General features: G+C 46.8%; 1 protein-coding gene across 1 annotated transcript in view; it reads right to left on the bottom strand.

Annotated features, from left to right (window-relative positions):
* LOC128882129 (semaphorin-1A) overlaps positions 1–27,671 on the bottom strand; it is a 234,095-nt gene that overhangs the window by 191,075 nt on the left and 15,349 nt on the right. Inside the window, exon 2 of the mRNA XM_054133701.1 lies at positions 2,196–3,312. Coding sequence (XP_053989676.1) covers positions 2,196–2,322 — 127 coding nt within the window. The 5' untranslated portion in view covers positions 2,323–3,312. The remainder of the gene's footprint in view (positions 1–2,195; positions 3,313–27,671) is intronic.

Raw genomic sequence — 27,671 nt, 5'->3', positions numbered from 1 at the left:
ATATTGAACTATGCTGTCGATCAAAGCGCGTGGTCCAGTTTTATTTTTCAAAGTTCCGTTCAAATTGGCTTTAAATCTTCTTCAAACAGAACAGATAAATTACTTCGATACATAACGAAAGAAAAGATTCATCGTACGCTCCGTTTCGTTTAAACGTTTCGTCTGCTCCGGAATTCCAGACCTGTATGCTTCGCGAAATAATTTCATTATACGACGATCATACGTCGGGTGTTTTTATCAGAGGCTCGGGGTATCGACTTGCCCACGATTATCGAAGAAATAAGTATCTCAGGCGTGGAGATCTTTGAGGTCCCGTCGAGCGTAATTTGTACAGCAACGAGCAAAGTTATCAGAGCGAACAGCGATCGCGAGTCAATGCCAAGGGTTCATCGGCACAAAATCATTGGAGGGAAAAGATGGATCGCGTCTGACGCGTTTACACGGCTAAAAGATCCAAAAGGAACGAGACTTCACGCCGAGGCGCGTCCACGCTCGACTATCCACCAGACAGCGTCGCGATGCTTTTTATACTCTCGCTGACGTCTATGCGTGTCGCGCGAGAGAACAGGCGGCGCTCTCTTCGAAGCAATTTAATTCGTCACTGGTCTCGCCAAAATATCGTTTTACTTCGGAAAGAATGATGAATGCCGGGCGTCGAGTACAGTTATGTGCGGCGGTTACGCCGCGTTGGAGATTTCAAAAATAAACAAGGTGTTTTCTCAAAATCCGTCTACCAGAGTCAGGAAAACTTTCACGCGGCTCTAACAGTTTTCGAGGATACATCGAGGGGGTGAAACTTGGAAGGATGGATGGTCTCAGTCCTCAAAGTTTCGCCAAAATCAGAGTGGAATGGTTCGCAGCATCTCCGTGACTCCAAAATATCGATCAGTTGCGCGATGTACCTATCCGTTGTCTTTTAATTACGGCTAGACACTTTAATCCGTCACGCTCCGTCGAGTGTCTGTTTTCGCGTCTCTGGGTCGAGGTGCGAGAGAATGAAAGCAAACGAACGAGAGGTGGATCGACTGAACCCTCTATCGAGCACAAGCGTGCCTCGCAGACACAGACTAGCAAAACACTTATCTAGATAAACATCTCGAGTAACGAATAGATGATAAAGAACCGTTGCTCCGTTATACGTTCAATTAAAATTACAATTTGAATTACGCGATAAATTGATTATAAAATGTAAATAGAATAACAAATTAATTATAAAGCGAAACTAAATCACGAGTTAATTATGAAATGAAATTGAATTATAAAATAATATTTCACGTTAACCGAGCCGAGGCTTGTCCCGAACGACCGTTCAATTAAATAAACGATGGGAATAAATTACCGTGTTCCGTTTTCGTTTGTCATCTATTATTCGAAAGAAAGAAATAGCGCCCATCTCTGTTCGCGAGCGAAGCAACGGTGGCAAATCGCGAGCATCGAGTTTTTCCTCGAACTCCATTTATATCGCGCGCCTTAATCATTTAAACGGGACACGGTGATCGATAGCTTTGTATTCTTTCCTAGTACGGGGTTCTGGTTATGTCACTGATTAGGGTTTACAGTCACCGAGTTGCACACATAGCTCCCCTAGCGCTAAGGGTGAAACAATACCGAGTGGGGGAAGGTCCATGACCCTGCACCCGGTGCAACTTCCGTTCCGCATCGTCGTTCGACTACCCCGGACGAGTGGTACGCGAGAAAACCGGGAAAATGAAGCTCCCTCTCGCAAACGAGGAAAGCCGATCCTTTCCAAGGAATTTTTAATTTTTCCTCGAGTGTAATCCCGATACGCCCGATGAACGCCCGCTTTTGTTACCGAAGAATTCTCTTTCATTCGATCGGTGAGCACCGAGCATGGAATTCTAAATAAAGAGCGAAGCAAAAAAAGAAAAAAGAAGAAAAAGGGGAAAATCGAGCGTTCTCAATTCGAGAATTTCCCCACGCTCCGAAATGAAAATTCTGTTGCCCGCTGGAAGCGTCGCAACTTGTACACAGATAAGAATGCGCGTTTCGGAGTCGATTATATGAATGAAATTATGTCTCTATCTGCGTCTCAACGACGGATCAGTCACCGAGTTTCTAGGGTTTCGGAGCCGATTATTCGGAGTTGATTGTTCCAATGAAATTTCGACCATTTACAAGTGTTAATCATCGAGTTTTTAGTAGATGTAGATATACGTAGATAACGTTTCACTTACCGAGCTGGACGTACATCTTCGGCCTGATGTTCTCTTGCCACGCTGCGAAGGCGAGGGTGACCGTGGCGACGACACACCAGCAGGACAACAGAGGGTGCATCCTGGTTTCCAAGATGGTACGCCTCATCTTTTCTCGGGTGGTTCGAACGGGAACGTGCCAGGATTCGGAGTCTCCACCGTTAGGGGATCACGGAACGAAAGAATCTCGAGTAGCAACTCACGTATACCGCACCAATCACCGGCACACTCTTTTTACTACCCGTTAACGCACGGACTCCGATTTTCGTAACAACGGAAGGAGAAAGGACGTTGTTTCTATCACTCTCTTTTCCCTCCCTTTCTCTCTCCACTCACTGCAGCAGAACGTGCGAGGGTGCCGCAGTCACGTGCTGCGCGTTCCTCGTCGTTGTCGCAGTCGTTGTCCTCCAGCTCTGCTCACGCATGTTTCCTTCAGGACCGGCACCCTAGCCACGCACATTCGTGAGAATCGAACGCGGCGTGCTCGCACCGCGCCTCGACGGACTCGAAAATCGGCGAAACCGAAGGGACGCGGACAAACGGGTGTTGGGGTGAGGCAAACCACGAGGAAAGAGAACCAGGCGACGACTGTGCACACCACGTACGGGACCGACGATCGTGCGTCTGTACTCCGATGTACCCCGCGATGTTACTCGACTGATAACGCGACGCGATACGATCCACAACCCACGACGGTTGCCGTCACACTGACAGCGCGCAACGTCACGACAGGTGACACGCGCCCCCCACCACGTTGCGCGTTACCACCACCACCGCCAGGATCGCGGTGCTGTGCGCGCAGCCGCGTGGTGGCGCTGCCGTTCGCTTCCCTCTATACGGGACGCGTGTGCGTCCTTACGCGTCGCCACTACACGCACACTTATCTCTCACGCACGTGGGTAAGAGTAAGAGGCAGCAACCGAGAGAATAGGGGGGTAGTGGATGTGGAAAAAGGAGAAGGAGAATCGAAGGGGGAAAGAGAGAGGCACACACAGGAGACACCGGGCAAGCGCCGATTTTCAACCCCACCACCCCCGCGACACGATCACGCCGTCGTCGTCCTCGACGTCCTCGTCGACGCTACTGCAGCGCCGCCAATCTGCAATGAGAAAAAAGAGAAACGGGGGCTCGTTATTTATTCCAGATTCGATCCTTTCTTTTCTTTCCTTTTTTTTTTACACCGCCAACGGCCGATAAGCGCGAGATGCATCGATTAAGAGTGAGATGGATTCTTAATGATGACGCGTTTCGAGGATTCCCTGGGCTGCGATTAGTGGTGCATTATATGCCAAAGACAAAACGGACTATTGTGTAGAGCTCGCGTATTATACAGAAAATTTAACACAATTACTATGAAATAATGTAATATCTAATAACAGTAACAATGTTAGCTATAATTTACTCATTGCAATTTCAATTCGTTACGTTGTTAAACGTCATATACAGCTATCCCCCGAAAATGAGATGAATATAAAAAGTACGCGACGGTATTCAGTTTTCGTTCACACGAGCAGCCTTAAATTTCGTTTTTGTCTAATTAATTCGGAAATTAAATACGCTGTATACGGAACGGACAATTAACCTCGGCTCAAATTACCTCATTGATTCTTGGTCTTTTTCAGCGCATTGTTCGTTGTTGGTTCTTGACCTGAATTTCGGCCCGGAATATTTGCGCCAGCACGGATTTCAGCACGCTTTATTTGCGCGAGGGTGCTGAGAGAGCGTAATAACCGTGTGGCTAACGATCATCTCGTTATGTTGGCCAGCGTATATACGAAGTTTCGCGGATATTCGTGAAAAGATGGCTCCGCGACGAGTAACATCGAAACTCCGTGTTTATTTAATAAAGGCTCTCATCGACGGTCCTACGCGCGAATGATTTCCATCGGTGTTTTCATCAGCGGAAAAAAGGTGATTCGGTGCAATCAAGCCGCGTTCAAAATATTCCTGCGCGCCAAAAAAAAATTACCGCGCACCGCAAATATCGCGCGAATGGACGAGCGAGAATCTATATTTTACATTTCCCCATTCGTTAAATTTACAGAAACGCAGAATTTTTATTTCGACGACCATTGTTCGTACCAAAACATCGCTTTACGAATTAGGGGTGGCTGCTCGCGATCCAAGAGGGGCGCCAATGAAAGGGTTCGATGTAGGCTTAACCATCTAATCCTATTAAAACATTGGTGAGCATAGATCAACTTCTTTAAGGGTGTATTTCTATTATACCCATTTTAAATAAGTAATTTACTGGAAACGGAGGGCCTTCTATTAAATATTTTGTTTACACTGTTCAATTTCAACAAACGAACGAACAATATGAATCACAGAAGTCTCGTTTCAATTTAGAGCGGTGCCTTTCGTAAACACTGGAAAGCAGTCCACTAAAATATTATAGACGTACGCGTAAACAGCCGCGGGTGACGAAAAAGCAAATGCATACGCGTGGCGTTCGATGGAACCGAAATAAAAATGCTCAAAGGGAAAGTCGACGCGACACGTGGTAACCGGTAACTCGAAAAATCGACTAACCAGTTTACAGTGGCGATACTCCCGAAAATCCGCGTCGATTTTTCCACGGTGGGTTTGCCAGGGGCACGATAACGACGTTACCGAGCGCCCGTCCCGCAAATTCTCCGTACAGTTATCTGTATGCGACAGTCGTCCCTACGTCGGCGACGTTGACGCTGTTCATTAATTTGCTGAATTAAAAGTACCAGGGTGGACATCAAACCCCCTAATTCCTCCAACGATTGGTCGTGTGTACGTCCAGGGAACGAGTGCATCGTGGCCAGGTTTCCATGCGTTTGCGCGGGTTACAGCCCTTGTGTATAACACACGTATGCGCGACGGTTCGCTACGCGCGCCTTTAAACGTTATTCGGTTGGAACGGTCAGCGATGCGCGAGGATAATGGACAATTCGACGGGACCAATGAAATATTAATAAAAACAGGAGAGTGGACGAAGCTTTTTACGAAAAAGGGACGATCCCTACTGCGTTGTAATCTCGTGGAATTATACGTCTTCATTGCCAAGAGATAACGTCTCCTGTTGGTCGTACCTCGGGGACTTGGGATGTCATAACTGGCGCGATGGACTAAAGGTCCCTTGACAAAATTCGGAGAACAAGTGTCGCAGAAGTTACAACGCAGTACGAAACGAGATTATTTCAGTTTAATTCGGCTTGTTTTGTTTAATCTTTGGAATTTTAGCGTTTAATTACTTTTGATTAAATATACAGCCGCTATGAAATTTACTGACTTGGATCAACATTACTCGAGGAATGTATTCCTTGTAACGAAATATGTTTCGTGTTATTTTAAACTGAAACTAAATCTAATGTATCTAACGAGGAACTCTATCGAGAAATAACGTGGCGAGGTGAATCATTAGGTATCAAGTTGGAGTAGGTGTCCAGCTTCTTCCTTTTCGAAGTCGGTTAAAAACAGATGTGATGTTTCTAATTACCCAATATCCAGAGTAAATAGCAAACAATTTCCATTCAATTTGCTTGAAAATAAAATATGGAAGACGTAGAAAATACAGTCGTCGATACGACAAATAAGGAAGCAATCAGGTGCACAGAAAATACGTATTTTAACCAAACTTAATTTATCGAACGGAGAATATAAAATGTAGAAGATTCTATACTCGGAGTTGCCACGTGGCTCGTGGACTTGATAAATTTGATTATTCATACTGTTCTGGCAGCGCATTTGGCACAATTCTCCGATAAATTCAAAGCTTGTTTGGTTCTTAAATGACGCAATTCGACGATAAAAATACGCGTGTCAACGACGTTAAAAACTCGCTATTCGGAAAAAGAATTTTGTATCGGCGACAGAAACTCCTGCGCCACCGTTGGAAGAATCACTTTGTCGACACGTTCGACGACGTGTCATTCGGTAACTCGCTCGCGAATCGGAAAAGGTGAAGCCCACTTTGCACAGAGCATCGGGGAAGCTTTTATTCTCCACGGTTCTTGCTTGAAAGCTATGCAGCGTGTACAAGAACGATCAAAGACGATGGAAGGAAAGACGTTCGTCGAAGAGGAGGGTGCGAAAGGGTGCGCTCGAGGAACTCGTTGAAGGGAAGAGTCGAAGGGTACGAGAGATACGCTCGCAAATCGTCCCGCGAGACCGACAACTCTGTCCAAGCCGACTTTTCTCCTGCTTAAGGTTACGCACCTCGTGCTTTCTCGTTGGATAAGCGTCGCTGGCAATCCGCGTCCCTGCGAACCCGAAACGTTGGGAGGGTAGAGATCGATATTCGAACGGGGCGAAGAAAAATAGAGAGGTTGGTATAAAGTAGAATGAAAGAAACGACGGGAGATGCGATCTAATTTCGTTTCTACTTCGAGTTAAGGGCCCACGCAACGAGAAGGACTCAAGAATCGACGTTTTACAAATGATAGCCACACGCGAGGCTTCTCTTTTCCCGGTTGCATTCATCCGACGAAAAGTACAATTAAATGTAAAAACACAGTACGTATAATTACACGGAGTGAAACACTGGAAATGTACGAAATAGAAAACGTACACAAATAAATCATGTTGAAACAAAATGTAAAACTAATTACAAAAGTTTTACCTCTCGTACATTACGAGTGTTTCGTTTCATTTCATTGTATCTACCGTGCGATTTTATTTAACCGTATTTTAATATATTAAGAGTTCCGTTCATTCTATCCTGTTCAGCTATCGTTAATAAATGCAAACGGGTTGTCAAACCACCTCAAGTTTCTGATTTTATAAACGCGCAAACCAAGGCATCCTCGACATCGATATTGCGGCTTGTGTGTTCGATGAAAGAGCAACAGCAAACTTAAGGATACTTAATACCGTGGGCATCAAAACTGGCCAATATTCGCGCCAGTATTGCTACGGAAAGGACGAAAAGCGGATTACCATCGGCGACCTGAGAGCCCGTGAAGCAACAAAAGAGAAGAGAACAAGGCGCAGACAGCAACAAAAAGCTTCGGATGAATATTTTACATCGCCCGAAGGGTTGCTTTATGAACTGGGAATACATGATTGAAGGTAAAATCAAATTGAAGGGTTCGAGTTTTACAGCGCATTAAATATGTGTTCTGGCCGAACAAAGCATCCTGTTCCTTCACAATAATTATTGACTTTCTCCATTTTTCCAACGAACGTAACCCGAAATTTGCTTGCATCGACTCACCTCGTATTAGTTTACAACAAGGATCGATGGACAGTGCAAACAAGAAAAAAGAAGAATTTCCCAGCAGCAACGTAGAACATTGTTGACAGAGAGGAACTTCGCCTCTCGGGGTGTTCCGTTTCGGTAGGAATCGCGAATTCGAGAACTCGTTTCCGAAAACAAACTGCTGGCATCCGGTGGACCGAGCTACTTCCTCGCCACCGCAGCTCAGAAATTCCATCGTGGATTCGTTAAAGGATACGCGAGCGATTAAATCTCGCGGCGAGATATCTTCTAATTACGTTGGATGGCCGGTAATGATGCGAATTAACGCTCGTATTTTCGACGTGTTCTTGCGGCTCTCGCGGACCGTGCATTTCCATTTCCCGTCGAATTGGCCCGGGCTGCAGAGTGTTTCGCCGACGGGCGTGCCGAAATGTAGGTTAAAAAAATAAAAACCCATAAAAATCGTCTCGCGGGAGTGCTTTCCTCCGAGTCGATTTTTGGCGACGGAGGGAAAACCATGGCCCCGGCAGTCTGTCCGTGTTCCCAGAAAAAGAACGGCTCCGCCAGGAGGAGACGAGGACGAGGAAGGGGATCGATAGCCGAACAACGGGGCAAATCCCGATGGAAAACGCGTGGAAAACGCGGATACGTTGCTCTGGCACTCGTCACGAAGGGTGAGAGAGGGCAAAAGTCGCAGCAGCCCAGTCGGCCGATCGAAGGGCGTGGAACAAAACCCAATTAAGTCCCGTCCAAGTCCAACTTCCGTCGGAAGGCCGTTACATGAAAAACATTTTCTGGGTGAAACTGGTTAGGCCATTTAAGCTGAGTCCGCGTATACCATCGAGCTACCGTCGTTGAATACCAGCTTGGGGGGAGGAAAAAAACAGGAAAAAAGAGTGAAAAAGGTTGCACAGGAAAACGTTTTCTGGATGGTTAGACTCGTTGAAATAGAGTTCGCATACGACGGAAGAATCGGGTATAATCCGTAACCGAAGAAGACAAGTCGCGGTGACCAAAAAGTGTATTGTTTCGATCCAGCCACTTTAATCGGGAATCGAATCTCGACGTTTTCTCCTTCCTTTTTGGGATGACGAAAGCCCTCCTCGCGGCATAGCATTTTAATCATTCGCCAATGTTCGAAGCAAATCGTTCCTGCAGAGATTCACGGGGCGTTTATATGAAATATTTTTAACGCGAAACGTCGACGCACCAACGCCCGGCGGTCGCTTAAAACGGAATAAAGTGTATTTAATGCGTATTAAACGCACGAATGACTCGACGAACTCTAATCCTATAAAACCTCCGCCAGGATGATAATATTGAATCCATTAATTGGATGTAATGGCTCAAATATTTGGGGGCACAGTCCGCGCTGAAGCATGTATTAGCAAATTACAGAAGCGTAACATACGAGGAGTGCCACCGAGCTTATTCGATAATGTAACGATAAATCTTCGGTGTAGGTGTAGTTCGTACCGACAGTAATCCATTATCGAGCGAACTTCATTTTATCTTCCAAAAGAGGAATTATTTTCGATCGTTCGGAATTAATTAATATTTAACGCAGCGGTCCGTGAATTAATTAATATTTAACGAGCAAATATATAGATTTGTCTGTCACCATTCTTCCAGTTGGAATCTTCGTCACTTGCCACCTCGAATAAATAATTAAGTAAGAACGCGCATCGAGGACGTGCAAAGGTGTGTCGACATCGTTCAAACGGGGATCGCGCGGGTCGAGGATCGTACGTCGAATAACAGAGACAGCACGGAATTGAAACCCTTTGACGACAAGATATATATCACTGACCTACAAGAAAGATATTCGCCGCGGGGCGTGCGACACACTCGTTATAGCTCCACACGTCCGTCTTTGACCGCACAAACGCAAAAGTAATCTCTCCTGTCACCTGTCGCTCTTCGGCAATATACTTGATGAATCCTCGGTTGTGCGGAGGCGTTTTTATCGACTTTATCCTCGGGGTATCCGGGTCGGCGTTTATACCTCTCGCGGCCCTTTTATCAGTTGTGGCCCTCGTCATCGCGCTCCAAGGATTCGACCTTCGATTAAAAGCCGTTCGAAGCGTGCCGAGATACCCGTGGACCGGGGCAGAATCGATGAGCTGCCGCGTTGAAAGAAATAAAAGGAAACCTCGAGAAAACTGGAGGGATTTTAGACGACGTTTATCGATGAACATCTCCTTTTGATCGAATTATCCGCGCGCCACGCGAAACGCTGAGTGTCTTCCAATGAAATGATTATTTCGTTTGTAGAACATTTTTAACGATACCTTCGAAGTCTCTCGAGCACCACTCCCAAGCAGTCTGTTCACTCATTCGCGTAAACTGTGATACACTCGTCCTTCGATACAAGATCGCGCAACTTCGATGCACACTCGTGCCATCCATTACGATAACAATAAAACTTGAGCGACTCCGGGAGGATGTTTATCAGAGAGGGCCTCTTTTGGTAAAAATTGGCCCCGACCCCTCGAGACATACTCCTCGAGGAGAATTTAAGTGAACGATCGCGAAGAGTTGTCGCAAACCCTCGTTTATCTTGGAGTGCCGTTTCCAGTTTCGAAATTTTTAAGTCGAAACTGAACTGGATGCGCCCCAATTACCCGTTTCGCGAAACCCGAGTCTCCTTTCGAGATTTCGGAACGGAGGAAACATCCGCCGTGGTCCGTGTGCCTGGACGTAGGGTCCGCACGAAAGTCCGATTTAAAAACTCAAACAACTTTGACCCAGAAACGGAACAGCCTCGTTGCCAGACGATTAATTCGAAACGACTTAATTAGTGTATCTTCTCGTCGAGGCCCGCTCCCCGGCGCATTCGTTGGGCCGCGCGCGCTGATTAGGTGCAAGCTAAGGAACTTTGCGAAAAAAGTTTTTTAATCTATTACAAGCCGGCCAAGAAGAAACTTCTCTTTTTTTTTCTTTTTCGCGGACTATCGTTCATTTATCTCGCTATCGTGCCGGGGAAAGTGTATATCGAAACCCGCGCTCGAACACGCTACACTTGTTCCTAAAGCAGCGTAACTGTCACGGGCAAAGGGACGATTAAGGAAAAATGCTTGGTAACAGTGGTCGCGACTCTTTTCTCCAATATCAAGGGAAAACGTAGCCAAGTGTCCAGTGTAATTTATCGGGAACGATAAACCCTCTTTTTCCCTCTTGGCTCTCGATACGATTCATCGCCTTGGGTGCGTCTACGGTACACGATAAACAAAATCGAGATCGATCGATGATTTATTGATTCATCGAAAACTCGGGGAAACCTCATTTCGCTGCGCGCCTCCGTAGTCGCGGGTAAGTGTACGCGCGGTCGACTTTGCGGAATTGATAATATTTTAAAAGTTACCCCGTAACCCCGAGGGGGAACGGGCGCCATTAATAGAGTTTCACCGAGCATTGTGTACTTTTGATAACGTCCTGTGCCCGGCGTATATTTGTCGCGACGTTGCTTTTGTTCCTGGAAGTTTAACTTTTATACCAACTCCGCCCGCGGAACACTGTCAAACCGCGACGAGTTACCGGAAGTAATTAACCAAATATCGGCGCACGAGGAAGACAACGCTGAAAACCATCGCCTGTTTCCCTTGGAAAAAAGCGCGCGGTCTCGAGAACACACCGTTATTCCGCTTTCCAGATACCGAACTCGCCCCTTTTCTTTCAAAATCCAGAATACAGAAGATCGTAAAATTAGTGTAAAATTCATTCTTCTTTCTGCTCTGTCTCCGGCAAATCGACAGCATCAGTTTTTCTAATAACCGGAGCTCTCTCCTTATTGCACCACGAAAAGAAAGGAATTTTTTAAATCCGTGATTATGTTCTAACCTCAAAACCACAAAAAAATGGAGATGCCTCCTTATTGCAGCTCTCTATATTTTGGCATCTATAGGTGCGATTCGGATACGTGAAAACCCATGTGAATCCTGACGAGGAGCAACGTAACAGTGAACAGTGCCACGGTGGAACAGCGTAACAGTGAAATATACCCAGGACACCCATGCGTGCGGTCAGAAGTAGGAAATTGAATAGAAATGTTCTCGTCTACGTTCGTAAAAAGATCTACAGCCTGTCCCACTTTCTGAAATCAGCCTGTTCACCGGGTTTGTTCGATAAGTTACCACCGGAACGTTACACCGGAACAGGAATCGTAAAGCTGCAAAGCCCTGTCCATGGTCTGAGGAACGCGCCATACAGCCAGAATCCAGCCCGACGAGAGTCACGTGTCATGTATGCATGTGCCGCCGAAGATCGCCCACGGGATAATCTGTCCATCTCGTTACGCTTCTGAGATTAGCGCGCTCGCTAATTAGCCGGAGTATTACAGATATTCGGGCAACCCGAATCGATCCGGTCCGTTTTATCGGCATAGGACCGTAAACACGTCAACGCGACTAGTTTCGCTAAATTGGATCCTGTCCTGCTTAGATACTCCGGGTCTCCGCGTCCTTGGATAAAGAAAAATAAACGAGGTAATAATCAAGCCAATTATGGATTAAAAATGGCTATCACAATGTATTCCGATGGTTGAGTAAAGGATGGTGCGCGAAAGTCGGATGGCAAGCAGGCAAGGAACGGCCCAGGCTGTCTGAATACTTTATCGGTAGCCTGGAAGCAAAAACGAGAGACAGATCGTGTTATAAACGCCACGCATTCTTTTTTCCAGCAGCCTTGACACGGAATAAAACCGAGAGAGGCCTCCGCAGCGTAAAAAGTAGAGTGCAAAGGGAATATAAAAGCTCCGAGTACCGAGAAGAGAAACGTTTTGTTTGTTGGATCAACTTTTCCCACCCAAAATTGACAGCAAATAGCCGCTCGAAAGAGCGCGACACGTTGGCAAACAACGCCATTAATTTCATACATATACTCGTTTAAACTTGATTTATCAACGCAGGTGCGCGATCGACCCCTGGCGACAAGATGGTCATCAAATTATGATTACACAAGCTCTTCAAATACCCGGAAGAGTTTCGCGAGGACGACACTGTATCGCGGTAAAGCAGTGATTTGAAAAAGATTCGGAGGCGGTGCAGCTACATCATTGGTAGCTGAACGAAAAATATAGAAGAAATAATGGAAAAATATATCGATCCGTGATCTAATATTTACGGTGAACGATGTGGATCAATCGAATCTGCGTGTGTTTAATTTTATATTTAACGATAAAGGTATGCTGCGTTAGTGATCCAATATTTATACAAACCCGGTTCCCAATATTTCGCATTAAAATAAAGAATCCTATTTGGTATGAAGTACAGTTAGTACATTTGTATCTGTGCGATATCTAGCCACGACGTTGTTTACAACACGAAGGACGATATCATGGCAGGCGTGGAACGCAAACGTAAACACAGCACGCGTGGAACGCAAACGTAAACACAGCACGCGTGGAACGCAAACGTAAACACAGCACGCGTTCAAAGTACGTAGTGGTTTCTTAACAAAAGAAATTAGAAATACCCGTTTCTGTCCGAAAAATACGAATGGACGCATGAAAGCGACCAGGAAGAAAATCGCGGCGGCCGTTGAACGGCAGATAACGCTTATCGGGGCATCGTAACGCACGAGTGGAGGCAGTTCGAGCGTTAATTAGCGAATTCAAATAAAGCAATTTATTTTCGCGGCAGACCAACGAAATCCTTCCGCGGGATCTGGAGCACGGTAACGAGCCTCGCGGGCCGCGCGAAATCCATAAAACAGTCCTGGCACGAGGAAAGAAAGAAAAGCTTTCTCAAGTGGTAGGTATATGAATGGCTCGTATTCGTGCACGAGTTACACCTCGTGCAAAAGTTCGCGCCGAGTCCCGTGTTCGCGCGTGTTCCCAACGCACGGGACGCGATGCGCGAGCGAGATGAAAGAAACAGAAGTTGAGGGGAGGGACGGGGAAGAACGAGAGCATGATTTGCGAGACAGGACAATTTCCGCTCGCGGAAACGTGTAACGCACGGGGAACTTCTCCAGGAGTTTTCAAGAGAGATGGGGAGATAGACGGCCGCGGAAAGATCGACGAAAGACCGGAGAACCGGAGACGAACGAAACGAACCAAACAGAGTCGCGCGAGACGAAAATTAAACACCGTATTTCGTTAAGTCAATGTATTGTCTATGCCTTGCGACAACGGAGGACCGTGGAAATCAAAACTCGCTGCAAAGTATGCCGATATGGATTCCAGTACATCGACGAGGTAGTCGAAGAAATTTATTTGCGAATGTATCAAATGAACCCTAAACTGCTTTATGCATCCAGTAACTTTCGATTATTTCGACGAGAAAAGAAGAGGCATTCGGAGCATACTCGTCGCGGGGGGAAAAAGCGCGCGCCTTAAAATTCTGAGAAATGGGTTAAGGAAGTTCCTCGAATCCGCGGAGTATAAATCATTTCCGACGGCAGTAATTCGATTCTCGCGCGAGCGCGCGTCTTCGGATCCGTTTGGTGCCCTCCCTTTTTGTCCCATTGCACCGGGATCCAACGGAATTACGAGCTGCCCCCTCGAGGAGAGCCGAGCAGATTTCAGTGATTTATAAAAATTCCATGATAATCGCCGCGACCTAAATTTCCATTATTCGAAATCCCTCTCGAAGAATCGCGCGGCGTAGAGCAATTCGAGGTGGAGTAATTACGCCAACGTAGAAGATACGGTTCCCCGCAACGAAGCCAGGGTAAATAACGGCTTGCCAAGCGCGGCACTTTGCGACCCGAAAAGTAACTAGGTGCGCAACCTTTGCTATTATACCGCAACCTCCTTCGGCCGCCAATCCTCTTTCCTGAGGGATAAAATCCGTGGATTCGATGAACTTCGAATCCTGAATATCGATTTGTCCCAGTGACTTCCAAATGTCTTCGGAATAACGTTCCAAGTGAAAGGGGATTGGGAACACAGCGAGAAAAGAAGGTGGGAAATCGAGGGAGAGGAAACGGAGCGCGGCGGCGGCGGCGGCGGCGGGGGGGGGGGGGTTGACTGTCGGAAATTTCAATTTGCGAGGGCGGAGGTTGACAAAACGGTTCACGACGGGGTTGCACCAAACGGCGGAACTCCTAACCGCACTTTTCGCTGTACGTGTTCGGGGGGAAAAAAATCGCGACACGACGGTGCATTCCCAACTGATGGGTAAAATTTAATTGCCGGGATGATCGAAGCGGATTATGGTCGAATGACTATTTGTTTCTTTGATGTTGCATCGCTCTTGGCTAATAACGAACCATCGATTCGGTTTAACTTTTGGCTAATTGAATTATTCGCCGAATCAGATCATTGTTCATTTAATTAACCATTATCTGTCGGCAGCGCCAGAACAATTCAGCGATTCATTATTCAGTAAGAATAATGTGACATTACAGAATTCGTGAGTAATGTATTTGTCAGTCGTCGTGAACGATTAGGGATTAATTTAATCCTCGCCGCGATTAATTGGGACAAATTGTACATGCACCATTTTCATTTTGCTTTGGCCTCTAAAACCGCCCCCGAAAATACTGGTAGGTTATGAACAGTGGTCAGGACTGTGAAAATTCTGATGGGATCGCGCAATGGACGAATAGCTCGAGAAGAATCAGTCGATTAACGGGCTACACGGACAACCAGGGGGTGCTCACCCTCGACCACGCAGGCCTCGGCGAACGGGAGTATCGGTCGACTTCCGTTTCCCCAGAGTCGAAACTTCGTTACGTCGTTTCCGAGTTTCAACGGTACTCTTGGATTTCTAGCTGATTTCTCCCTGTTCCCTTTCCTCCGGTCGCCTTCATCACCACTTCTTCGCGCTTCCTCTTTTCACACGATCGACTTTCCATTCGAGAAGAAAAAGAATGTTTCCTTCGCGAAGCCGATTCGCGACGGCGGGGCACGGCGGGGGAATTGAATTACACGCCGGGAACGATGATTTGCACGTGCAAATCCGTTTACGACGATTACAATGGCCGCCGATAACAGATACGCGAGAACAAAAGGCGACTCGTGTAAAAGCGAAACTTGTCGCAACCGTTTGGTCTACGGGGACGAACGGTTGACGCAACGACCGACTCGAAGCTGGTTTTTCATCGGATCAAAGAGTTTCGTCGAACGTGGACGCGGATATCATTAACTCTTCGACTGTTACGCGTTTCTCCGATAACGCTGGGATCGTTGGGGGATTATATTGCGTACTTATTTTCAGGGAAAAAATCGAAGAAGAACTGGTTCTTTGTACGCGACAGCCTCCGACGAGAGACGGTAACTCAACGAACAAAGGTTCAAAGTACAATGCTCGCCACTGGAATCAGCGGTAGGATATTATTATATTATGTAGGAGACTTTATTGTTCATCGACGACGCAGCACCGCGTTCGAAAGCATTGAGAGCTCGCGGTAACCTTTAAGTAATATGAAGTTTTTGTGTAACTAACAATCCCCGGTCTTAGCCTCTCTTATTTTGTTTAACGCTAAGTCTGTGTGGAACTGTATCGATATTCACATTAACGAAGAATGATTGGTATGGATCGAAGCGAAAACAAGGGAGAAACCTCGTAAACTTCTACCTTGAGTCGAGACCTTTCGAGTGATACCTGACTTGTCTACTTTAAGGCACGTGTTCGGATCGATATGAATGAAAACTCCTTATTCTCTTAAATTATCATCAGCCATACGAAGATAGATTCATTACCGCAGCTCTTCACACTTTTTACTTTCTTTTCTTTTAAGTTTCTTCTATTATACCTTCCGTTCCATTGTCTCTCCGTACGCTGTTCTTATATTCCGATATGCTCGAGAGTCTCGTCCCGTTTATAATACGTAATAATAAGAGAGTTCACGTAGATTTAAATTTCCCGATAAATGCATAGTTAAAATGGGACAGCGAGCGGGGAAAATCCTTATTCTTATGTTTTGAACGTCGGTGGCTACGGCTTGCCGCGCAAGATAAATTGACGCGAGATAAGTTTCACAATATAGGGATGAAAATGGAAATTACCAGGCGTTGCGGGACGAGAATCGTTCGCTCGTCGTCACCCTCAATTTATTAAAAACATCCATAAAAATCCATTAGGTTCCCTGACGCGGGCTCGATCCACTCTGCGGGCGAAGCCAAAGAAAAAGACTCGCTCCTTCCGGTAGCCTCCCGATAAAAATAATACCGTTCGCCATCGCGGAAGGGTGGGCGCGATTTACACGGATTTATGTCGTAGTCCCGCTAGTTAAAACGCGCATATTTATTTTCCATTTTTTAATTTCAAATCGAGAAACTTACGCTATCCTATAGAAATAACTGTTATTCTTATTAAATCGTCTGTGTCTGATAAATCACGCTCGGAAATACCCTCCACTTGGATGGTTGATTTTTTAGATGTTAGCCGCGAGACGAAACTTCCTGCCAGAGGCAGAGATTCTTCGTGTTCCGTGTCGGTGGCAGCCGGCAAGAAAAAGAAAGGAGGGCTTTTCGTCTCGAGCCAGGACCTGGATAAAAATAGAGCCACGTTGTCGTTGGGCGGAAACACCCGCTCGATTTAAACGTGCAAACGTGTAAAACGTTTGACGAGGACTGTTCGTTAGCCGGAACAAGTCGACGATCGCGTGATAAGCGACGGCTCGAAGAAAGAACGAAGGGGGTGCTCGATTAGGGTCTTTCGAAAATCGACACCCAATCATTTTTCTTTCGGAGGTCCCATGCTCGGTTTGGAACATTGGATGTTGGAAGAAACTTTCTGCGATAAGTAAATCTTTAAGTACACGAAGGGATATTAGAGTGTTTTGCTCTGGGCCTGATAGTTCAGCTCATGGGGAAGGTGGATCCTTGCGGATGCTGTTGTAGATAATTCAATGGTGTAGAAATTGTCACCTGCGAGAGAAGATCTAACGGCTAACTTGCTACTAAAGGTTTCAACAATCTCGTTCTAGAATGCAGGAATAAGCCGTGGCAATCGGAGTACAAAGAAGAATTTCTGGACTTGCAGTACCATCCGTGACGGTTCGGTGCGGCACAGCAAGATGGTTAATATTATAGACCGGTTAAATAAATTACTAGTGGAATCTATCAATATTAATCCGTGAATACGTGATAGTCCGTTTTCAGCTTAGTACATTTTAAGCTATACATATTTATAGAACTTTACGGTAAAGTAAAGTTCATCGCTATCTGAGGTTTAGATATATATAGTTACCATGCGGTGATATAAGTAGACCACGGATTTTTCGCATGTACGTCGTTAATATGGAAATTGGATGCAAAATGTATGCGCGATGTATTTCGTTAAATAATATAATAAGATTAACATATAATTTTGCACGAGTGCATCTACTCCCTACGTGTTTAGCATATGTTTTTCATACTTGCGCAAGCCATAAATGAATAAAGACTGCAGTCTCCTAAGTATATCGTAAGTTTAGAAAAATGCAACGCTTGGAACAAAAAGTTCGTGCGATTTTTACGTTGTTTCAGTTTGTGCAATTTTTCGAAGATTAAAATTACTTTATTGATACGCGTCAAATCAATCGTCGTCCTTTGTCTTTTTAATAATTCGAGAATGAAAGGGTTGACGAGGATCGTACGACCCTCGTCGACAGTGATAACGTTCCGATAAACGCTGCTGCCAACGGTACGCCGTTCCGCGTCGAATTACGCGCGTAACCTACATACGGGTAACGCGTATCGCGAACTCGCGGATGCAGCAAGATTTATGTCGACCTATCTGCAGGAAATAAAAGCCTGGACGGGGTATTAAACTTCGATTGGACCGATCAAGTAGGCGGCAGGTGGGGAACGGAAGGGCGACGGGACCGATTTGGGGGTGGCGGATGATCATCGGTGACAAATTGGCGAGGTCGAAAATCGAGGTACGCGTCGACTGCCGCGCGCTCCGTTAATATTTTGGAAGGTTCAATTTCTCCGCGGGCGAAATCACGCCAGAAATTTGAAAATTTAATCGCGAAAAATTATACATAAAAACGCACCGAATGGACGCGCGCGTACCATTTTCCGTGTCGGTTTTTTCCCTACTCCCACCCGGTGCGTTCGCGGTTATCGAGTAAATAACCGACGAACAAATTTTTAAATATCACCTGCGGGTCAGAGTCGACAGCGAGCTGGGAAAACATGTTCGACAAATATCCAAACCGCGCGAAATGTCGCCTGTTTTCTTCGGAAAAAAAAAATACATTGTTCGTCTACAAGTAAAACATAATGAGGCACCATGTACTCGTTGTTAGTAGTGTATGTAACTTGGATGACTTGTTTATTAAATTCTCCAACTTCAATTGTCCAAAAATCATAAACATCGACCAGTGTTCAACCCTCTCGGATCTACGCGCAGACCTTAAGCAGAATTATGAGCTGCCTTAGATGCTCGTGTCAGGAACACTGCTTGGGGTTTCGGTGCTACAGCGCGGCAGAATTAGTACGAAACTTTCTTAAACGTATGAGAAGTTAACCGAGACATTCGCCCTCGCTTCGCCATGTTTCTACGGCTATTTACGAACCTTCGGAGCACTTCGCTCGAATTAACTGGAAACACAGCTCGAGTGCCGCGAGGAACAGCTCGCGAGAAAAATCTCGATTCGTCCGAAACGCGTTCGGTTTTAAAGTGGAGCGGTTTATGGGCAACGCGCGACCAGAGTGGCTTCTCGCCTCGCGCGAGAGAAGGAATTTTCACGAAAGTCTGGCAGAATTTTCTTCGGCCCGAAAATGCCGGCTAGTTTCCCGTTAATACGTCTATAACCGCAAAGAAGGGATCGCGAGTGGCCAAGATGTCCGTAAGGGCAGCTGGGACAACGAAAACAGAAGCCCCGGGGAGAAATACGCGACGCAAACTCTACCACGGAAGAGACGTTAACGTCCTGCCTCGAGTCACAACGTGGAAAAAGGGCGTAGGGAGTATTAGAGGGTAAGAAAAGTGCATACGGCGTGTGCATGGGACTGTGAGTCATCACAGGGCACCACATGCGCGATAGGAAGCTTACACAGATGCGACAGACGAGGGACAAAGATATTTGTCTACGATACGCGGTTACCCATCGCACCAGTTTTAGTCATCCACCCAAACGAAATCCAAATATCGAATCTCTGGAAAATGTAAAATTCAAAAAAAAGGAATCCGGACCCGGGACTCGTTAATTCGAGAAACCAATTGCGAGCGATTCTCAATCTTGTTCCCACGACGGAGTCGCAATTTTCGCCGGTCCGATCGCGACACTTTTATAACGCGGGGGCGGATATTACGATGAAATACGCCGGCAGTAAACGACGACTGCGCGCATAGTAATTAGGACTTACAATTAGTATCTTTGCGCTCCTAATTTTGCATTTACGCAGCGTAAATTTCACCCGCGGAGATAAGTCACGCACGAACACTCGTAAAGAAGATATACCGAGGCTGGAACGAGTCATTAGAAGAATACGCGTGCATTCCATACAAGCCCGCGCCGGCATACGTATGCTTTCGCACGTGAAATAGAATAAAACTGACGTACGGTCGGTCGAAAAAGTACCTGTCCGACCCAAGTGTTGAGCGAATTTATCGCGTACAAATTTATTCCTTCTTTCGATTTATCGCGAACATTTTTCAATCTCTCTCAAAGGTTTTGATCTCTGTGCCCCGCGTGTCGCGTGTTTTATGCGCTAAACGTGGCGAAGAGGAGATTTAAGGGAAGGAAAATGCAAAAAATAGCAAGACATATTGACTTATTTTCCATTTTTCCACTATACCGAGTCGACTGTTCGTCAAGATTCCTGTGACTGTACGCGACGCGACGCGAGGCGCGATTGAAATGTCTTAACTATAAATAATTCATTCGACGAGGAATAAAATTCCTCGAGGCGAGAAGATCGCGCCCCGTAGCCGAACGAAAATTGATTCCACGGGGCTTTGGCGCGTGTATGCGCCGGTTTAGCGTCGTCTTCGTGGTCGCAGACGTCGTTTCCACGGCCGAAGACACCAGAAGACGTCACAAAGGGCCCCCGCGACAGACGGTAGGCGCGGCCCGATGAAACCGAAAGAGAGCACCTACGCGTGGAGACAAGAAGACGAAGAGGACGTCGAAGAGAGGCACGTGGAGCGTAGGAGGAGAAAGGAAACGCAAGCCAAGAGGCTGCAAAGCCGCCGGTAAGCCGATATAAGCAGAGTCAATTTCCAGCGAGTGTTCGAGCGGGAGGAAAGGATTTTGCTTGCACGACGACGAAAAGGCAATATTCCGTTCCAGAGCAGGGCCGAGCGGCCGATCGAGAGGCAACGAACCTCGCAACCAGGAGATGAAGAAGGAAGAACGGTGTCGCGATGGGTGGAGGAACCGCGCGAGAAGCACTACCTTTGTTCTTCAGGACTTACCTAGATACTTTTCAATAAAGTTACTTGGCACCCGCCACCGCACCGCCGTCAAAACTTCTCCCTCTGTTTGGCGGGGGAGGAGACGTTGGGGGACAGACGTGGGAAACGGTGGACCGTCTCCAAGTATAACGACCGATCGGTTCTGCGATTTCCACTTCGACGGGAGATATATATTTTCAGAAAATGCCAGAGCCGAAAGGATCCCCAAGTCGTATCCCGCGTTACAGTTATGCGCGATTTCGTATTCCTCTGGATATCCGTGCCAGAGTATCGCGCGTGACTATCGAAAACTGTGGCAAGACGTCGTATCTCCACTGCGCAACAACAGGCCGCTGAATATTTAAGAATTTCATCCGATCTCCGCAACATTCGAACTTGATTCGAATTCCGGAAACCCATTCGACTGTTACAGCGAACGGTAACGACCGCCGATAAATCGACACAGTAATGCTATTAACGTTCACGGAACCTCTCGTCAGGGAACCTGTTCCGCCATGTTTTTTTTTTTTTAACCCAAGAACTTTAGCGAAAAGTTGATATGTTTTAGCATTGGTTAAAACTCCATTTTTTTTTTGGGACGACAATTTTGGCCATACGCACGATGTCCTCTTCGCGGTTGCATAGGAATGTTTCACAATGCGCAGACATGTTGTGTGCAGAAAAGAAGAACTGTACGCTCGATGTTCTTTTCGCGCTTCCTCTTTTTACACGGTTTAGATTTATCACGGTCCAGAAAAAGAGAACAGACCGACCATTGTCCTGCTCGAAGTTTTTGCCCCAACGCTCTTCCAAAAATCCATTGTTTTGGAATTGTCTATGGCACGCGTGCATATTCGACATTTTTTGTTCTCTTTTGGAAAAACGTATTCTACCCCGGGTCATTTTTGAAATAACGGAGAACGTTCTTTGGAACGTGTCTACGGTGTAAAAAATGAACTTGTGCACGGAAACGAATATCTTGCCACGCGGTGAAATTTAATGTTTGCGCAATTCAAACTGTGCCTTCGAAATTTTTCAAATCAAGCATCGCGTGCGTCAGTGAATCCTGCGTCGCGTGACTCATGCGACAATGCGCGGCGTGCAATTATTTTACAGTGAAACCTCGATTATCCGAACAATGTCACCTGATAAGGGAAAACAAATATTCCGGGGTAACTCTGTATCAGTTCATCGTTCCGAATTCGTCGTTACACGGTATACCAAACTTGTCTACAAAACGTGAACGATACCGTCTTAATCGTGCAACGAGAGTGTGAAATGCTAAGCAGGAAACGAAACGGATAAACCAAAAAAACTCGTCTTTTCAACGAGAAGGATGAAGATGTCGGTATACTACGTTCCTTACTTCTTCGTTACTGAGTCTTTTATTTAGAAAATAAAATCTGTATTTGCTCGAGCACGGTGTAAATTCTGCTACGGCAAGCGTTGTCGGATTTCGAGATACGCTTTCGATATATTTCTCGACGCATTGCTCGAAAAGGAGGACGTTCGTTAAGAGAGTACAATCTCGCGTCACGATACCGCGGCCGTGAATTCCGTTCGCGAGTATCCCGATAAAGGAAAATTTATATCCCGAATCCCGGCCGCGACGCAGCTTAAAACCAAAGATCGTTTCGATATATCACAATACCGAGGATGCGGCTGACACCGACCGTTCTCGTATTTCCTCGCAAAGACGGAGCAGCGTTGAATATTTAAAAATTGTAATCCGCCGCTGGAGACGTTGGCGCGTTGCCGCGCGCCTCGGTTGGTTCCGTTTGAAAAATCGAACGTTGCAACACATGCAACTTCGTGAAACGGTCGCTAACGAAGAACGACGGATGCATTGCTACGCCACTCGCCCCGGAATCGACAAAAATGATCTCGATATTAGGATTTAAGAGAGCTTACGAAATATAAAAATAAGACACCAACTTTTACGGTCTTTCCTACGAGTATGATCACATTCAAATACTGCGAACAAAAGAAATTATCAATTGCAACATGGAAGAAAAATGTCGCTATTAGTTTCACTATTCCCACGGTAACGCGTTTAATTCTCTTTCCCTCAATTTTAATAACTGTATCGAACCCCTTAATAGCGGTGCATATTAATCGATTTGATTAGTCAGATTAATCGCTAATGAGATTACATTTTATCCGACGCTCGGCTCGTACCGCGCAAAAAATTGGATCGCTTTGTAAAATACCAGACGGGGCTCGGGCGAGTAATCGTTCGTACGTCACTAATTCGGCGACCAAAAGAACGATTCATCGATAATGGAAGACCCATCACCGAGCGGAGAGGCTCTGAACGATTCATGCGATTTCTGCGACAGTCGAAGCCATTTCCGGGCGCCGCGTACAACTTTCTCATCGTTCTTCAATTTCGATGCTCGCCCATAAAAGCGAGACGCGCTTCGAAAAATTCATCGCGGGAGAATACCGCTCCATTGTTGCGCGGGCACGCGCGAAATCTAATTTAGCAGGAAACGCCGTATAAAATGTAATTTGACGTCGAAGATCATTTCGATATCAGAATATGGAGGTAACAGGCGCGCGCCGGCCGAGATCGATCACGCACAGCGATGCCTTGAAAACAGACGGGGCCGGTGCCCCTCGAAATCATTATCGTTGTCGTTTTACTGCAATCCACGTTGAATAAGTCTTTCGTTGCATGGTAGAACGAAGTACCTTCGTACAGACTGAACTAACATCCCTAACTGTTTCGATTTAAAGCCGTTCCCAGCTCGTTTTTTCTTGGAACGGGGGCATTTCGCCTGGAGGCCCGCCTCGCGATGCGCCGCACCGCGAAAAGAACGGAAAATGGGCCAGGCGCGGCTCGTATCTTCGGGCGAGGACAATGCATTGTTGAATATTTAAAAATTCTAATCTAAAAAGCCGCGGTGTATCGACGATGTTTTCGGTATCGTTGATGGGACAGGTCTCGTGGAGAGTGAGAACGAGAAAGGGGAAGAAGCGGCAGGCGTTTCGATTTTCAACAAGCGCATCGCCGATGGAAATACGAGCGGCTCTCTTGTAAATCCAACCTCTGGGAGAGAAAGAGCGAGGAGACGGGTTAGAGGTGGCGCGGCGGGGTGGCGGGAAAGCGGCGAAAGAGCGAAGAGGAGGCTACCTTGTTGCGGCACGATGGGCAGCCCTGCATCTGCACGATGCACTCGAGTAACGGGCCCGTTGCACCGCGCCCTCATTCAATGCACGGCCGTGTACCGGTTGCATCGACTTTTCCGTCTGATTTTTGCTCGCTGCTTGACTCTTTCGAGCCTTTTCAATATCTTTTGCGAGCAGCGCACCAGAACACGCTCTCGCATTTTCCCGGCTTAATTTCTATCCTTTTTTTTTTCTTTTCTTTCTTCCTCTGTTGCGCGACTTTAATCCTTTTAGTTCCGAACGATATCGCATAATGACGTGGCCGTTGGCTCTGACAGAGCTAATCCCCACTGGCCGCGTATAATTAGTGAAATTAAACGTGCGCCGGGCATATCGAACCGGGCGCGATAGAAGGGTTAATTACACGACGTTAATTTTTCGCTCGATACGAAAACGGGATGAATGATACGCGCCCGCGTACCAAATGGTGTCGGAGACCGTTGGATATTTCACTCATTTTTACACTTAACTGTCTGTATCGTGTGCCACGCAGCCGGTGAGCCCTTACCGATCGATTCTCCGTTATTTATACTACGCAGATTTTACGCGTAGCGTTTACGATATTACGAGATAAAACACTCTGTCCGTTTGTCGCTTTATATTCGAGAAAACGGCGCCATAGCAGGCGCTCCATATATCAGAAAAGTGCATTTCAATGTTCCTCGTCTCGATAGAAATTCCACGCGACACGCCAACCCGAATAACGGCGCCCCAAAAGCGCGTCGCGCAAGAGATCCGACTGCGCGTCGATCCTCGGCTGGGATCCTCCGCTAACGAGTGGAACACCATTCGAAGAGAGAACGATTGTTGGGAGGTTAGAGAGACAACACCTTCTATAACATGTATTACTCAGATTTGTATGACAGAGCGAATTAGAACTTTGTACAACAACGATTTCGCATTTGCAACGACGTTGCATTTTCGAATGAAAATAAGATCGTGGATGAAACGGTTGTGTATCTGTTGCTCGTTATTCGAAAGTGGTGTCCGGATAAGAATTTCGCCCACGAGGCATAAATATCTCTCGTACCTCCGCGATCGGTATTTCCTCGAGCCGATCGAATCTTTTCCACGCGATCCAGTTACGAACTAGCTCGGAAATAAAACTCTAACCGTATCTTTCGATCGCCGTATTGCGAATTCAACGTTCTCGCGGATCCGAACGGAAACACGTACGCGACCGAAAAGGAATCGACCTCGACCATTTCACTGCTCGAGGGAAAACCTTAAACGAATACTTTTTTTACAATCAGATACTACGGTGGTTTATTTGACTTAGGAAGGCTATTTGTATATGCGAATTTCCACAAGAACAGCCAATGCGATAAACTCAAGCATTGCAGCTTTACGCGATACTTGTCTCGGAATTCTTGCCGCGATTGGATCATAACCTGGCTCTTTATTTGTTATGGAAAAGTGTATCGCTCTTCTCCTTTGAGGAAGGAGGGGGAAAAACGACGCCTCGCGGATCCATTTCAGCGACTCTTGACCCGACGGAACAGGAAAGCCTGCCAACTGGGTAAAAGGTGGCCAGTTGTCCCGCGACGCGAGGAACGAGACGTCCCGACGACGAGGCGCCCATGCGCACACACGAGAGTCGGGACGCGAATAAATTGCTCGCGGTATAACGACGAACCAGCCGAGCATGCGGCGGCCATAAACATACAAATCTATTAACCGAGGGATACTTCACCCGTGGCCAAAGGTTCGCGGAACGGATTTATGTGGACACGCTCGAATCGACTCGGCTTCGCGAGCTCTCCGTCGCGGAAATGCGCAACCTGTTCGCTCTTGGGAAGAAGACGCGGACGAATCGAGACATTCGCTCGCTATTAAGGCCACCGAACTCGAATCGACAGCCTGGCACCAGACGACGTTGGGGGAATATCGGCGAACACGGCGAACGTCGATCAACCGGACAAGTTAGCGGGAGGTCTTTTATCGTGCAGCCGATCGAAGCTATCCGATTTCTACGTACCCGAAACGTACACATGATCGACCCATCGGGACCACTTTGGGAATGGATTACTAAGACCGTACTACGTATTTCGAGTCGTACACTATCTAAGTTCTATGGACTGGCTTGACGAGAATATCGACATTCTCACAAAATGATTGTTTAGGTTAACGTATTCCATTAATAAGAAGCAGAAGAAATAACGCATTTATATCCGGAATACGTTTTGTTTCTCTCGTATTCGTCCGCAACTTTCACGAACTCATAATGCATATTTCATGCACTCGATCATGTTCTCTGTACGCGCTTCGTTGCAGAGAAAGCAAACCCAGTCCCCTTTACCGAGAGAAACGATGATGGTTCGCGATTCCACCGAAACCTAGTGACACGATTCAATCGCGATACTTTCAATCGCAACACTCGCGAAGCAAACATAGCGCGAAACGCAAGGAGTGTCCTCTTAAGAAAACAAATAAATACCACATCAGGACGTGGAAATGGAGGGGGGTTACGGAAGAAACATGGCGTTCACGCGACCGTCGATGGCGCGAGGCCAATTTCCAGAAGCTGTAAAACGCACTCGCGTCGAATTACTTTCCAGCAGTTCCGCGGAAATCGCGCGCTCGGGACGATGATGAGGCCAAGAACGGAGTAGCCCGAGCGGTTCGAACTACGCGCAATTTCTTTCGCGTGAGTGCACCTCGTTCGTTACCCATGCATCCACGAGCAAAAGCAGCAAGTCACGGGGGAAAAACGCGTGCAACGGAAGCGCATCGTGCACCGAGCCAGCCCGATGGCATCTTTCCGGCGGCAAGGTAGGTCGGGGGTTCTCGTGTTTCGTGCCACGCAACACGAAGGGTCTCGTACCGGATAAATCGTACGTGCCGTTTGCAACCCCCTTCGAACCAGTGACCCCTCCGCCCTACCGGGCGTTAGCTTGGTATTTAACCTAAATTGACCGAACGTAAGGATTCAAAGGGAACGAGGCGAAGGTACACGTGGCACGGTTTGTTCGAGTCAAGGCACACGGAAACACTGATCGCAGGGGGACAAGGTGTGCGTGGCACACACGATGGTGTTAGGTTGAACATCCTCGGATGAAGGGTGCATGGCGGAAGTTTTATGCGATTTTTGTGTGCTCTACGGGGGACGTTAATATTGACTAGGAAAATGTTTCTCACACTCCAGATATTTGTAGACATAGATCTGATTCGATTAGATGAAACTATTCCACTGTTCATGCAATATCTTATCAACTATAGCCATCAATCTTTTCGAGATCCATCTCGCGAGTCTACATCGAATTCAATTTGAATTTTGCGGCTTTTTCGAGTATCCGTACAGACTCGTTCGCGACACCGTGACAAATATTTCTCCCTCGCCCCGTACGTAACAAACTTCAACATCACATTCCATCCCCTCCTGAAGAAATTTATTCGCACAAATCTTCTTACTCCGGGTCCGAAAGTTTTTCGCTCGCAAACCCCCACTGTCATCCTCCAGTAGCACTCTATCGAACCGTGCCCTTTCCCAAATAAATTTCTGTATTCAGCTGTATCCGCATTAAACTCCCCCTGGGGGCGCAACCATTTCTACGTTTAAGTATACACACACACGTGCCCGACCGCCCCAGGAAACACACGTTAACGGAGCAGCTCTATGCACCGCGGTGGTATGCTTATGCTCGTAGAATCCAAACCATTCCGTGCCTGTTCCGGGCCAGGCGCTGGCTATGCACATCTCCGCACACCGAATACATCGCCTAACGCCAACAGCAAGAGGAACGGAGAACAAGAAGGGCGTCCTCGCGAGATGGAGTGAGACCAAGGCGGAAGGAGCAAGCAGGACCAACGATAGGGCGTCTTTTTTCATAGAGCTCGACA

This window comes from Hylaeus volcanicus, chromosome 1 (genome assembly GCF_026283585.1).
Source record: "Hylaeus volcanicus isolate JK05 chromosome 1, UHH_iyHylVolc1.0_haploid, whole genome shotgun sequence".
Taxonomy (NCBI): Eukaryota; Metazoa; Arthropoda; class Insecta; order Hymenoptera; family Colletidae; genus Hylaeus; species Hylaeus volcanicus.
Note: the sequence above shows the minus strand (reverse complement) of the source record. Positions and strands in the feature narration are given on the sequence as shown.